The sequence below is a fragment of the Carex rostrata genome, chromosome 19 (assembly GCF_964058835.1).
Source record: "Carex rostrata chromosome 19, lpCarRost1.2, whole genome shotgun sequence".
Classification (NCBI taxonomy): domain Eukaryota; kingdom Viridiplantae; phylum Streptophyta; class Magnoliopsida; order Poales; family Cyperaceae; genus Carex; species Carex rostrata.
Genome location: NC_135936.1, coordinates 8,815,169 through 8,827,876, shown reverse-complemented (window position 1 = coordinate 8,827,876; position 12,708 = coordinate 8,815,169). Strand labels below are relative to the sequence as shown.

Here is a 12,708-nt window from a genome sequence, read left to right as displayed (position 1 = left end):
AGACGCGAGTTGATAATTTCATGTATATATATACTCTATTTGATATCGAACTATTCATATTATAAAAATTGAATTATAAACACGTAATAATATTTATACGACACTGTAAAAAAAACAGAAAAAAAATATTTAAACAAAACAGAAAAAAAAAACAGAAACAAAGACAGAAAAAAAAAAAACGGAAAAACAAAACAGAAAAAAAAAAAAAAAAAAAAAAAAAAAACTGACAAAAAAAACAGACAAAAACCGGAAAGAAAAACAGAAAAAAAAAACGGAAAAAAAAACGGAAAGAAAAACAGAAAAAAAAAGGAAAAAACAGAAAAAAAAAAAAAAAAAAACCGGGCGGACCGGACCCGTACCCGGATACCCGGACCCGTACCCGCGGTACCCGTACCCGTCAACCCGCAACGGGTACGGGTAATAAACGGACCGGATATATGTTTTGGGAGTTTTACCCGTCTACCCGTTACGGGTTTTACCCGTACCCGTTGTACCCCTTTACCCGTCCTACCCGTTACCCGTAACGGGTTACCCGGAACGGGTCACGGGTAACCCGTTAGCAATTGTCTACACATAGCACATAGCACATGGGAGTGACGAATGTTCTTTCAATCCTTGCTTCAATGCGAATCTCTCTTTCGATTTTCTATGCTGTTACCTACCTAATTTTAACTTGTATTGTGCACTTGGTGCTGGTACTGGTACTACTGGATCTGGATTTTTCTCCCTTATTTATTTAAATCAACATTAATAAAATTAATTTCATATTTTTGTTTCAGTTCTCTCTTGCAAACGTTGAATAGATGTATTTCATGACATAGACGACTAAATTTGGATGGCCATAGAAGATCCGAACTAATGAAACACGGAGGCACCACCAATGGCAGTCTTATGTAAATTATTTGAATATTCAGGACAAAAAAGGTGGCACCCGGTTCAAAAAGCAGGAGCCGCTTGGTTCCCATGTTTTTATTCCGAGAACACTACTATAATTGCTCCATTATATTTCTGCACATGTTCTATTATATACTCATGAACCGCATAGAAAATTCTACACATACTAAATTAATTTTCTACATATTACCTTATTATCTCGATAACTACAAAAATAATTTATAATATTCAAATTTTAAAACTTCATAGTTGATACATATGATTTATACATATCATACACATACAAAATAATAAAAATAAGCAAGCTTTATACTTTATGAAATGTTAAATTAATAACGGTTAACATTAGTGAGATTTGATCGAACACCAAATGAATTTAAAATGATAATAACATATTTATATGTTTTATTTTTTGGTTTATTTTACTTTTAAAAAATTATTGTTAAAATAATCAACTTAAGTTATTATGAATATATTATTATTTTCATGTGAATAACACTAAACCGAATTAAACTTTTCAATTGAATAACACTGAATCAAAAAACTGAAGTAAATTTTAGTTTGTTTAATTGAACCAAATAAGAGATTAAATTTCAAAATACCAAAACTCAATACATACACAAATACATTTCACAATCATAGAAATAATTATTAAGATATATATATCAGTCGAATCGAAGTAAGAGACATTAAACCGAACTCGATATAAAAATCAAAGTAATTGAACTATATATCAAGTAAATTTCGATTTATTTGATTGAATCATAATAAGACAAATTTAAATCAAACCAAATATAAAACATCTAAGTAATTAAATAATTCAACCTATTTAATCCAAAAAATTGAACCATTTAATCAAAAATTTGTCAGTTCGATTCAAAACCAAATAAACCCAATCCAATGAACACCCCTACTAAAAATAATTATTTTAATAGAAGTTATGAGCATTTAAAGTGCATGGACTAGAAAATGACAACTTTACCTTGACACTCAATTATCCACTTCTTTATTTATAACTTAATTATAGATTGCTCGTGCAAATGTATACTATAATTAATAATTTATCAAAATTACTTTTCAATTATTAGTTCATGAACATAATAATACCGGATAATATCTTAAAAAACAGAGAGAAAGATAAAAAGAAGGGAGTGAATTTGTACATAAATAAAAAGAAAAATATATACAAGCAGTAAATTAAATGTCTTGAATGATAGAGATTTAAAAAAAAAAAGAGAAAAAAATGTTCAAAAGAACAATTTTATCAAATAATGTTCAATGAAACTTTAATGCAATTATTTAAGAATAATATTTTAAGATAGATAAAATAACATTTAAATTTTCTGTTAAAATAATTTAGTTTCATGTTTACATGTTAAAATTTTGATGAATATTTAATTTTATTTTGAAAATGCATGTGCCCTTAGATTTCCATTGAATATTTAAAAAGACATGGACCGAGTCCTTGCAACAACCGATACTCATTTCCACTTACAGTAGCTTTTTTTTTTTTTTGAGGAAAAGCTCTCGGGCAAACTTACAGTAGTCCACACTGACCACCCCACACTACAGTGTGGTTCCACACCCCCTCTTTCTCTCTCTACTCTACTAGGCTACTCCATTGTTCAGACCTCAATACCTAACCGAAGGACATAGAAGAGATAGCAGCTAACCTCGAGAGCGAAAAGAAAAATGGAAGGGAAGGGTTCAACACTTGTTCACGTACTTGTCATCGCGCTTAGTCTAACTGCCTTTGGCTTTGCCATTGCTGCTGAGCGACGACGGAGCACTGTAAGTTTTCACCTTTTTAATACACTCCTCATTTTTCAAGTTAGTGGAGGTTATTTTGTAAGATCTATTCTTTCTAAATCATTTCTGGGTTTTATTCGTTTGGGTTTAGGGTCTTGCAATTATTTTCTTGGTTGATTGGGAAGTTATTTTTCTTTCTTAGTGGCAAACTCTGAGGAAACTCTCACTAATTTCATGCAAATTATAGTCATGGCTTGTTAATTTTTAGAAAATTTGAAAAATATTGCTTAATCTAGTTGATTGGAAACAAGTCAAGCAAATGAAGCTTAATAGTTAATACCATGTGCCCATTATTTGTCTCTTTATGGATGTGAAATTTGCAACATGTCAAATAATAAACAATTAACATGGCATCTCTCCCTATTGGCATTTTTTAATTCAATAAATGCTTGCTTGCTGCAATTGAAGAAGGAAATTGAATTTGTGATAATAGAAGTTTTAATCAATTAACTCAATGAACATGTTAATTAACTAGACATAGTCAAACGTTGAATAAAAGTTCTAGCAGTAAATTGGATTATGCTATCATATTCTTTTCTATTGCAGGGGTTGATAGTGACTGATCGCATCAATGCGAATGCCACATATTGTGTTTACGACTCTGATATTGCCACAGGATATGGAGTGGGCTCTTTTCTGTTTCTGCTCTCAGCTCAGTCTGTGCTCATGGCTGTCACAAAATGCATGTGTTTTGGCAGACCATTGGCCCCAGGTGGCAGTCGTGCCTGGTCTATTATATACTTCGCCAGCTCATGGTATGCACAAAAATTAAACCTGTTTACCATACTATTTGTACCATTTCTTGTTAAAATGGCAGTATGCACCATTTTGGCTAACATTAAGCTGCAAAGGCATGCGTAGTATGTGGCTGCATATTGAATAACTGGTACCATTTCCTCTGATTTCTAACCTGGCTTTCATGACCGTTTAGTACTTGGTTATAACCATAATCATGTTAAGAGTCAAAACAATAAGCTGGATGAAAGGGAATAAGAACCGAGATACCCTTTGTAGTACTATGCCGGCAAGAGTTACATATTTACCAACCATCTCCTTGCCACATATTGCTGCTGCCAGCGCACTTGTAAGCAATTCCAACAAATCAGGGAGCAAATTTATAAAATTGTAATATTTCTGGTAACCACCTTATTATCTTTAGGTTGACATTCTTAATTGCTGAGTCGTGCGTCATAGCGGGTGCAGCTAAAAATGCATACCACACCAAGTATCGTGATTCGGTCTATGCACACAACTGGACCTGTGAGTCTCTTCGTAAGGGGGTTTTCGTAGCCGGTGCGGTTTTTGTGGTTTTCACCATGGTTCTTAATGTGTATTACTACATGTACTTTACCAAGGCCACGTCACAGGCTGCTCGAAAGGGTGCCACAAAAGCTGGAGGTAATGTAGGAATGGCTGGTTATGCTTGAAATGTGGGTTACATTTCATATATACATATTATGCCTTGCAAGTTCAATCTGGATTTGCTTTCCTGACGAGAGTTGGTAATATTGTAGTGGATTTTGTTCAGATCAGTTTTGAGTTGTGTAATTGCGTGCAGTGTAGAACCGTTGTTAAGAGTTAGTTATTGTTTGCTACTTTAGTTTTTTTTTGCTTTATATTTGTTCATAAATGTCTTTTGATTAGCTACCTGGAAATTGAACAAGCTTTAAATTTGTAGCCTCTATTTGTTTGGGGTCCTTGTGGACTGCACAGTGAGCTTATTTCTTTCTTTAGCTTGCTAGCATGGGGTTAAAATTTGGTAACACTATTTTATGACTATACACGTGGGCTTAAAACAATATTGATCCTAAAGACTCGGTGCTGTTTTACAAGAAGGGTAGGATTAAACTTTAATTCATCTTCAGAATATCATGTACTATGTTCTGTTGTCTCAAGGAGGTGTAATATGTATGTAGAGGTTAAGAAGACTTAATTCAGAGGTAGATATATCTTAAGACTTGAGTAGGAATTAAGATTTTAGGCAAAAGTAGGTAATATTAATCCTCGTTAAGGAATTTAATTAAATTTGAAATGATTTGAACGACTAAGGAAGCTAAATGAGGTTAGTTTTTGCATTAAATTTTGAACTGCTCGCCAAAATGCAAGATGAGAAGCAGTATTAAATGCCTTAAAAGCTCAGGCCTCTCACCGTTATAAGTTGGGCCTAAAGTAGTAAACATAAATGAGGCCTACATGGACTGGACCCTACAAATCGGTCCCTGTTAAGTTATACAAATATTTAACCTAGGACCTAGGTCTTACCACCCTTGGCCTTGTTGAGTTGGAGAACGAAACGAGTTGCTCGACTATTTTCCTAATGGTGGGTTCTGTACAATATTTCTAACGGATTTCACCCGGTAGCATCCCAATATGTATGTTAGTGGTAGTGTACTGCATATTGAATAACAAAATTAAGTAGATTAACGCAGGCGAATATAATTAATGCAGTACTTCAAGTTTCATTTGGTTTTGTCGACTGATAATTAATTAGAGGATAAGACAGACAGTTTGTTTAGTTAATGTCACTATTTTATTATCCATGACAGATGCATGCCTTCGTATATATTATTAATGGTTGTCAAAATTATACGATTCTAGGGAAGAACAGAATACACCTATTCTCTACCAGATGGAATTGTGACACAGTCAAACCAAAACAGATGAAACAAGATGAGCCTTACTAGCTAGTTAATTACTAGCTAGATCTCTTAATCTGGTTTACTCTCATCTCGCTTGTTCTTGTTTATATGTTAGCATGGTTTAATTATGGGCCTATGGCCAATATATAAGTAATTAATTAATTGATTAATAATTACCAACTAATTAATAGCTCGGCTCAAGCATCTTGCACCTTTGTTTTGTTTTGGTCCCTGACCAGCTGTTGAATTAAACATTCAAGCTCTAACAGTAGAGATCTCAAAATACAAGTTCTGTATCCACAAAGGAAGAAACAGTGAGTATATATGAAGTTAGCTTATTAAAGAACAAACTATAGTTAACAGTGAGGTTTGTTAGAAATTAAAGCGAACCGGCTTGTGGTGTCGGAGTCTAGCAGAAGGAGATTGGTGAGGCCAGCACGACCATAAAATTGCAAGGAAAAGAGTGGCTTTTCCCGTGCTCCGGGAGTACGAGCCCAACCCAGGCACGGATGGATATATGACACAGTCGCCATCGCACACTATTCAAAGCACCGGACACCAATTACAAGTCATCCTTATTAGAGAGAGAAAGAGAGAGCCATCCGACCAACCTGTTGATCGGAGTACTAAAGAAGCTAATGACATTTGAAAACTGATACTTTCAAAACCAAATTAATTTCCATTAAGAACTCTAATCTATTTTTTTCATTTCTGAAAAGACAATTGGTATGAAGTATGGACTAATAAACATAATAAACTATTATATATACTTTTTTTTTTTTTAATTTAGCTCTTGAACTAGATATTCGAGCTATGACTTCTTATTAATTTGGGCAAGACATCATCTAGTAATTAGTAGCTCCTAAAACTTTCATTATATATAAACTATTACAACGACAACTATAGATAACTTTCATTCTATATATGTCATAGTTCGTTTGTCCGTACATATCTACCTATTCTCTCCCTCCCGACGTCGTTGCTAAGTATCATTCGTAAAATGTCCTCTCTTTTTGTATTGTACAAAGTTCATCTTTTTATTTTTTTTAATTTATCCTTTCAAGTGTTAAATTCATTCCAGCGTAAAATTAAGATAGACAATTGGCCGCTGGCAAGGGTTTCACATACTCGCTAGTTAAATGAGTTGAAAAAAAATCATGATAAACTGCACACATAACATATAATGTATAGTTAAGAAGAGTACAATATAGTTAAGAAGAGTACAATATAATTCAAAATATTTAGCCGTGTGCAATTAGAAGAGAGCTACACGGATTATTACATAAACAACCGTGTACAAACGCTTGCCAGCGTCGCTCTCAAAATAACCGAGCTACACGGACTTTAGTTAAATGTCCGTGTAGAATTGTCTTATTTTTTATTTTATTTTTGTGGCTAACCATTTAAAATCAGAATTTCAAAACAGAAAAACATTAAATAGAGGCCTTTTAAACTCATAATTCCAAAACTATACAACAATATAAATAATTCATGTACACTACATTATACAAAATTATACAAATTCATATTTAGCATTACACAATTCTTCTTGAAACCACCATGCCTACATACATCTGCTCCTTGGAGTAACACTTTTGCTTTATCCCTATAATTATAATTTGATATTAGTCAGTAAGAAGAAAGGTAGATACAACAAATATAAATTGATATTAATAAAATGAAAACTATAAGTAAGATAATATAAGTAAGATAATATGAAAATCATAAAAAATTATTATCCGTGGTAACCGAAAATTCTACCCGGTTACATTTTTTTACAAAAGGTAACTGAACAAAATTTTTGGTTACCAAATATGTAACTGAATAAAATTCTTAGTACTTATGCTTTTTGTATTTTGAAAAGTAATCAACTAGTTTTATGATTTATTTTTTGTTTTCGTTAGTATTGACCTAAATAAGCAATAATAAGCTAGTAACAGAAAATTAGATGAAGAAAAGATAAATATATATATATACATGACTAAGCTTAGCAAGATAGAGAGGAGAAACACAAATTAACTTCAAAGATCTCAGATCCTAGCTCATTGTGCACAGAAATCAGAACGGCGCTGCTGGAAGGAGAGAGAAGAGTATTAATTGATCAAAACAGTGCTGCTGGAAGGAGGGTATTTTATATAATCAAAATCCTAGAATAACCTTTTTACACGGATTTTTAAGTAAAAATATGTATAGCTCTCTCAAGACTTTCTATACTGTTATTTAAACAAAAAACCGTGTACAATTTCCACCTTTCTACACGGCTCTTTATTAAACGTCCATGTTGCTCTCTCAAGCTTTCTACACGGTTCTTTAATAAATATCTGTGTAGCTCTCTCAAGACTTTCTACATTGTTATTTAAACAATAATTCGTGTACAATTCCTAATAAACGTCCGTGTAGCTCTCTCAAGGCTTTCTACACTGATTCTTTAATAAACATCCGTGTAGAGATCCCACAGATATTTCGGGCTTTCAAAAAATTACAATTTCTCCACGGTTTTTATATAAAATTGTCAAATCCGTGTACAATGTGCAGTGTACAATGACCATTTCTGTAGTAGTGAAAAAAGAAAGCCAACCCAGATTGATTCATGTAAAAGAAAAAAAAAGGAAAGAATACGTTGTGACTTGGATCACTTGTTGTAATCAAATTTGGAAGGATGATCATAGCATGTAAATGGCCACAACATGCTTCACGTCGTGACTCACATGATGTGTTCAAACGTAACCGATCATGTTTGGTCATGTTTAATAAATTTTTTTTACAATTTATGTTAGTTTATTCAAGATTTACCATTCAATTAAGATATAACGGTCCTAATTATATGTAACATTACCATGTATTGTAACCAAATCTTTCGTGTGACGTGCGTGTCGCGTCAAATTTTTGAAAGATGGTCATGTCACGTGAATCATCACAGAACGAGACACGCGATTCACAGCACGTGCCGTGATACATATCTGGTCACACCGTGATTTTTTTAGATCCCTATCTGCTACTCTGCTCTGATTGATTAGAAGAAAAAAAATTAAAATTCTGAATCAGCTCATAAAGAAGAAAAATCTTTTCTAATACGAGCTATTTTATTGATAACTGTTGTTAAACAGTAAAAATGTTCTTCGCCAGCCGTCATAGATTTAAAATTTAAAATTTTAAACTACAACATAGTATTGTTGTATGAAAGATAGGTATATAGTATCGCAAACACATCACTAAGGTTCTAGAAGGTTCTAAAAATATTGCACTGCTCTGAAATTTTTTACCCTGAGCTTTTCTCTTATCATATACTCTTAAATCTTAATGGAGAAGCGCGTGGCTTCCACGAGTCCAATTGCTTTATTCTATTTTCCAGCGCAAGCTGACAAAGGTAGACCGATCACCAAATAGAATAATCCAAATCTAGAAAGAGATGCAAATATAATTGCTCCCTATGTCACTAAATTAAGAAAAAAAATCCAACATTTCAACAAGAACCAACCCTAAATATGCTTAACAGTTATATATCTTGTCTTGTGTACCATCGATCCATCCTAAGCATGTGGTCGAGATTTAATTAGGTTAGATTCTCATATCCTAAGCTTTTGAGATACTTGCAAATATATAGCAGCCTTGTAGGTTAGTATGTCTGAGAAAAAGATATAATAAACTATTAGATTCACAATTTGAAAGTCCATGAAACCTAAACAGAGCCAAATAGTAACAATATATACTCTTCGATAAAGATTCTTGAAGAGATAAGAACGAATCCAAAGTTGTTCAACTTTGTCTAATATAATATAATATTTTTAGAAGTAGTTGGAAGCCGATAAACTGCTAACCAAATTGGGATTATTGTGTAAAAAAAATTAAATATATATTAATAGGAGAAAGATGTTTTCTAAGTTGGGGGGCATGATCCCTCTCTTAATTGTATGTTTTCTATTTCGAGTAGAAGTAGGGTGTTCTTAAGTTCATCAAGCATATTTGTGAACTCAACTCTAAAATCTATTGGATTGACTTTAAATAACGAATTCAAATTGTTAAAACCCATCTACATTACGGGTGATGCGCCCACATACATATTTTTAAAAATTTTGAATTAATTTTGTATAGAGCACTTTATAGTTTATAAGTGATGTGCAAAAAGAATGTCACTAGTGATTTAAAATATATAGAAAAATATATTGAATATAGTTACTGGACGTAAAAAGTGAGGAAATATCCAATTATGTCCTCAAGTTCTCATTAATTGCTCATAAATTATGCAAATTAACGAACCCTGCAAAACCGCCACAATTAATCGTATTTTCCTCTGAGCCTTACTATTCCTTAAGTATTAATTGTGTACACTTATGATTTCAATTTCTTTTCAAGACATACCTTGTAAACATTCAATAAGATATATAAAGTTATAAACAATTAAACATTATATGGTCATACTCAAATTAAACTGGAAGAATGCCTGCATACATATTGGGGGTTATATATATATATATATATGTTGAACAACAGACCTGAAAAATTAAATAAGAGTTACCTTGAGAGGAGCCAATATCCATTCAATATTTTTCAGGAAAGATCAGATCAAGCTTTAAAATGCTGTCTAATTCAGTTAAGCATTGAAATTTGGAACACTGTTTTAAACTTTAAATCACAATAAACAACAACCAAGAAAGCAAATAATCAAAAGAAAGTTCCAGGAATTAATACACAATTCACAGTTTAGAGGAGCTTCATTTAAGATTTGAGTGGAGTTAACTCTGAGACCTTGAATTGATCATGAGAACAAGTTTGTTAACAATGAAAGGGTGAGCGCGCTTCTCACTGCAACTTCGCACGGAAAGAGATTGTCTGAGGTGGATCATAAAAGAAGCATCCCACTAGGAGCCAAGGTGGTGATGTCCTTCTCGGAGGTTTAAAGATAAAATCTCCTAGAGTAGGTAATTAAGTGCCAAGTGCTTAGTGCATGCTAAGTGCTTACTTTTCAAAGATAAGATCAATTGCACTGTTAGAAGATCGATCGGTTAGGATAGCTTAAATACTTAGTGCTAAGTGCTTACTTTGTAAAATACACACCGTATACAGTAAGTAAATTAAACCTTATACAAGCCCACTTGGGCTGCTATAATTAAGATTTTTATTAATGAAAATGTAGGATGGCAAAGTTGCCTCCTACCCTAAAAAAAAAAAAAAAAAATCTCCTAGAGACAATTCATCACTATGCAACTTGTTTGTTAAGCAATAGTGCGATTGATTTTCCATAAGATTCAAATCGTCAGTTGAAAAAAGCATTTTCACACTGAGAGAGATGAATACAGGACATATATATAGGCAAATTTTAAGAGAAGCTTATGCTTCGGCTGGGAATGAACAAAAAACCTCAAGATATTTCCTCTTTCAAGAGAAGATTGCTTAATTTAGATAGGGAACTGTGTATCAGGAGGCAGTAGAGCTATCTCAAATGCTACAGAGCATTTTGTATGATGGATGAAATTAATTGACTCCACCACAATTAGGTTTTGCTGATCGAATTAATAAACCTTGAATTAAAAAAATTCATTCTTTTAATAATTAAGCTACTTGACAAGGAATATACATGCATCATCATATACTCTTGCAATGAGGAAGCTGGAATATTATTGATTGGGTGTAGTAATAAGCTTTCTTTATATATATCAATCACTCATATTTAATTAACGTGTAAACAAAATTTCACCAGTATGAACTTAGACGACAGCTAAAGTCATTAAAATTTGTTTTGAAATACTCAACAGAGTTTCTGTTTTTCATAGGACAATTTTATAAAATTTCAGTAGAGTCATGTGGCTCATTGCTGGTACCACAGCATAAATTAACTAATTAGTTCACAAAACGATGTTGTACCAATTAAACAGTAACTCAATTGCAAATTGCTAACAGAAATGAAATATTGAGAGTACAGTTATCTTCATGTTACTATCTCTGTACTTGGGTGGTATAAATTAGTAGATGAAGCTCTTAACTATTTTATTGAAGTATCAGTAAAAAATCTCTCTTATTTAGTTATGGCTCTGAATCTGACTAATTAATACAAGCGTATCTTTCTCCTTTAAAACGTACCCATTGTACAAACGTGTAATGATGATAAAATTAAACCAAAAATAAGGTAGAAATTAAAAAAAATATAATGAAATAGGAAGAATTTCTCATCCCTGGACAGTAAGCCGGAGCTCCACATGACATGTGTTTTGATCAGATTCGTCTGAACTGAATGAATCTTCACCACTTTTGCATTTGGGACCAAGAGTCAGATCTAGACCCAAATCTCTCGTCATGGCCTCCTGCTCCCGTTTAATTACAACATGCTCCACCTGGCCAATGAAGGACTTATTTGAAATCTCCACAGATTGCACTAGCTGATTTTCTCCCTCAAGTGGACCAGGCTCACCTGTCTCAGCACGAATTGACCAGAATCCCGGCAGCTTGAATTGGGCCCTTGACCTAGCGTTGACCTTGTGAAGGTCGACCACACCATGGTTTTTATGGTTGGCCAAGTGGCGGATGTCTGATGCCTTCATAGGCGCCACCACATTCATGGTTCGGGTCGTGGCAGTTGCTAATTGGGCTATTGGTGCGCCTTTTAAAACTGATTCAACGGCTGCTTGACATAGCTGCCACTTGCCTGACCAAAGCAGCCCTACAGACCCATAGATCGGGTTCACGATCCTGCCGCATGCCTCGTATAAAAGAGATTTGAAAATAGCTGCATGTGTTACATAGACAAAACATTTAGGTTGACATATACTTTCATTAAAGAAGAAACAGATCTGATTTTGGGGCATTCGGAGGAACAAACCGGCACGTTGTTGTTGGGGTCTGGCGGAAAGGAGGTTGGTGAGGCCGGCACGGCCATAGAATTTGGCGAGGAAAAGAGTGGCGTTTCCTTGTGCTTCGGGGGTATGAATCCACCCTAGGCACGGTCGGATGACGCAGTCGTCATGGCATGCCTTCCGAAGCACTCTACACCCGTTGCAACTCATCCTCATATACGTATGTTGTGTGTATGTCTACGCGGTGGGGGGAGGGGGGAGTGGGTGGGTAGAGAGAGAGCGAGACAGCTTTTCTTTCGAGATAAAGAGAGAGAGAGAGAGAGAGAGGAGCTGGGGGGGAAAGGAAGGAAAGTAGGGTTCATATATAAGAAGCTCATCTTAATATTTTTCTGTTGTTGTTTTGGTCATGATTAATAGAAAAGAGATTAAGTTGAGAGGAGTGGTTCTTGCATATTTTCAAATTGAATAATTAATGAGCCCTTGGTTTCTTTATCCGGTTTCCAACTTGTTTTCCTAAAACAAGCCAACACATGTGCAGATTGTTATTTGGTTGATGAACTGGAAGGGGTTGGAATTCT

At 33.9% G+C, this 12,708-nt stretch overlaps 1 protein-coding gene and 1 pseudogene across 2 annotated transcripts; one reads left to right on the top strand and one right to left on the bottom strand.

Annotated features, from left to right (window-relative positions):
- The first annotated feature begins 2,485 nt into the window (after positions 1–2,485).
- On the top strand, positions 2,486–4,418 carry LOC144571786 (sodium/hydrogen exchanger (DUF1218)). Its single transcript, XM_078321164.1, has 3 exons — positions 2,486–2,685; positions 3,250–3,458; positions 3,863–4,418. Exons 1-3 carry the CDS (start codon positions 2,587–2,589, stop codon positions 4,128–4,130), a joined length of 576 nt encoding a protein of 191 aa, XP_078177290.1. The 5' UTR covers positions 2,486–2,586; the 3' UTR covers positions 4,131–4,418.
- Positions 4,419–11,506: 7,088 nt separating this feature from the next.
- Positions 11,507–12,383, bottom strand: LOC144572028 (LOB domain-containing protein 41 pseudogene; annotated as a pseudogene). The gene is made up of 2 exons (XR_013517650.1): positions 12,157–12,383; positions 11,507–12,063 (listed from the first exon to the last, which is right to left on the bottom strand). The product of XR_013517650.1 is annotated as an LOB domain-containing protein 41 pseudogene (transcript).
- Between the last annotated feature and the right edge of the window lie 325 nt (positions 12,384–12,708).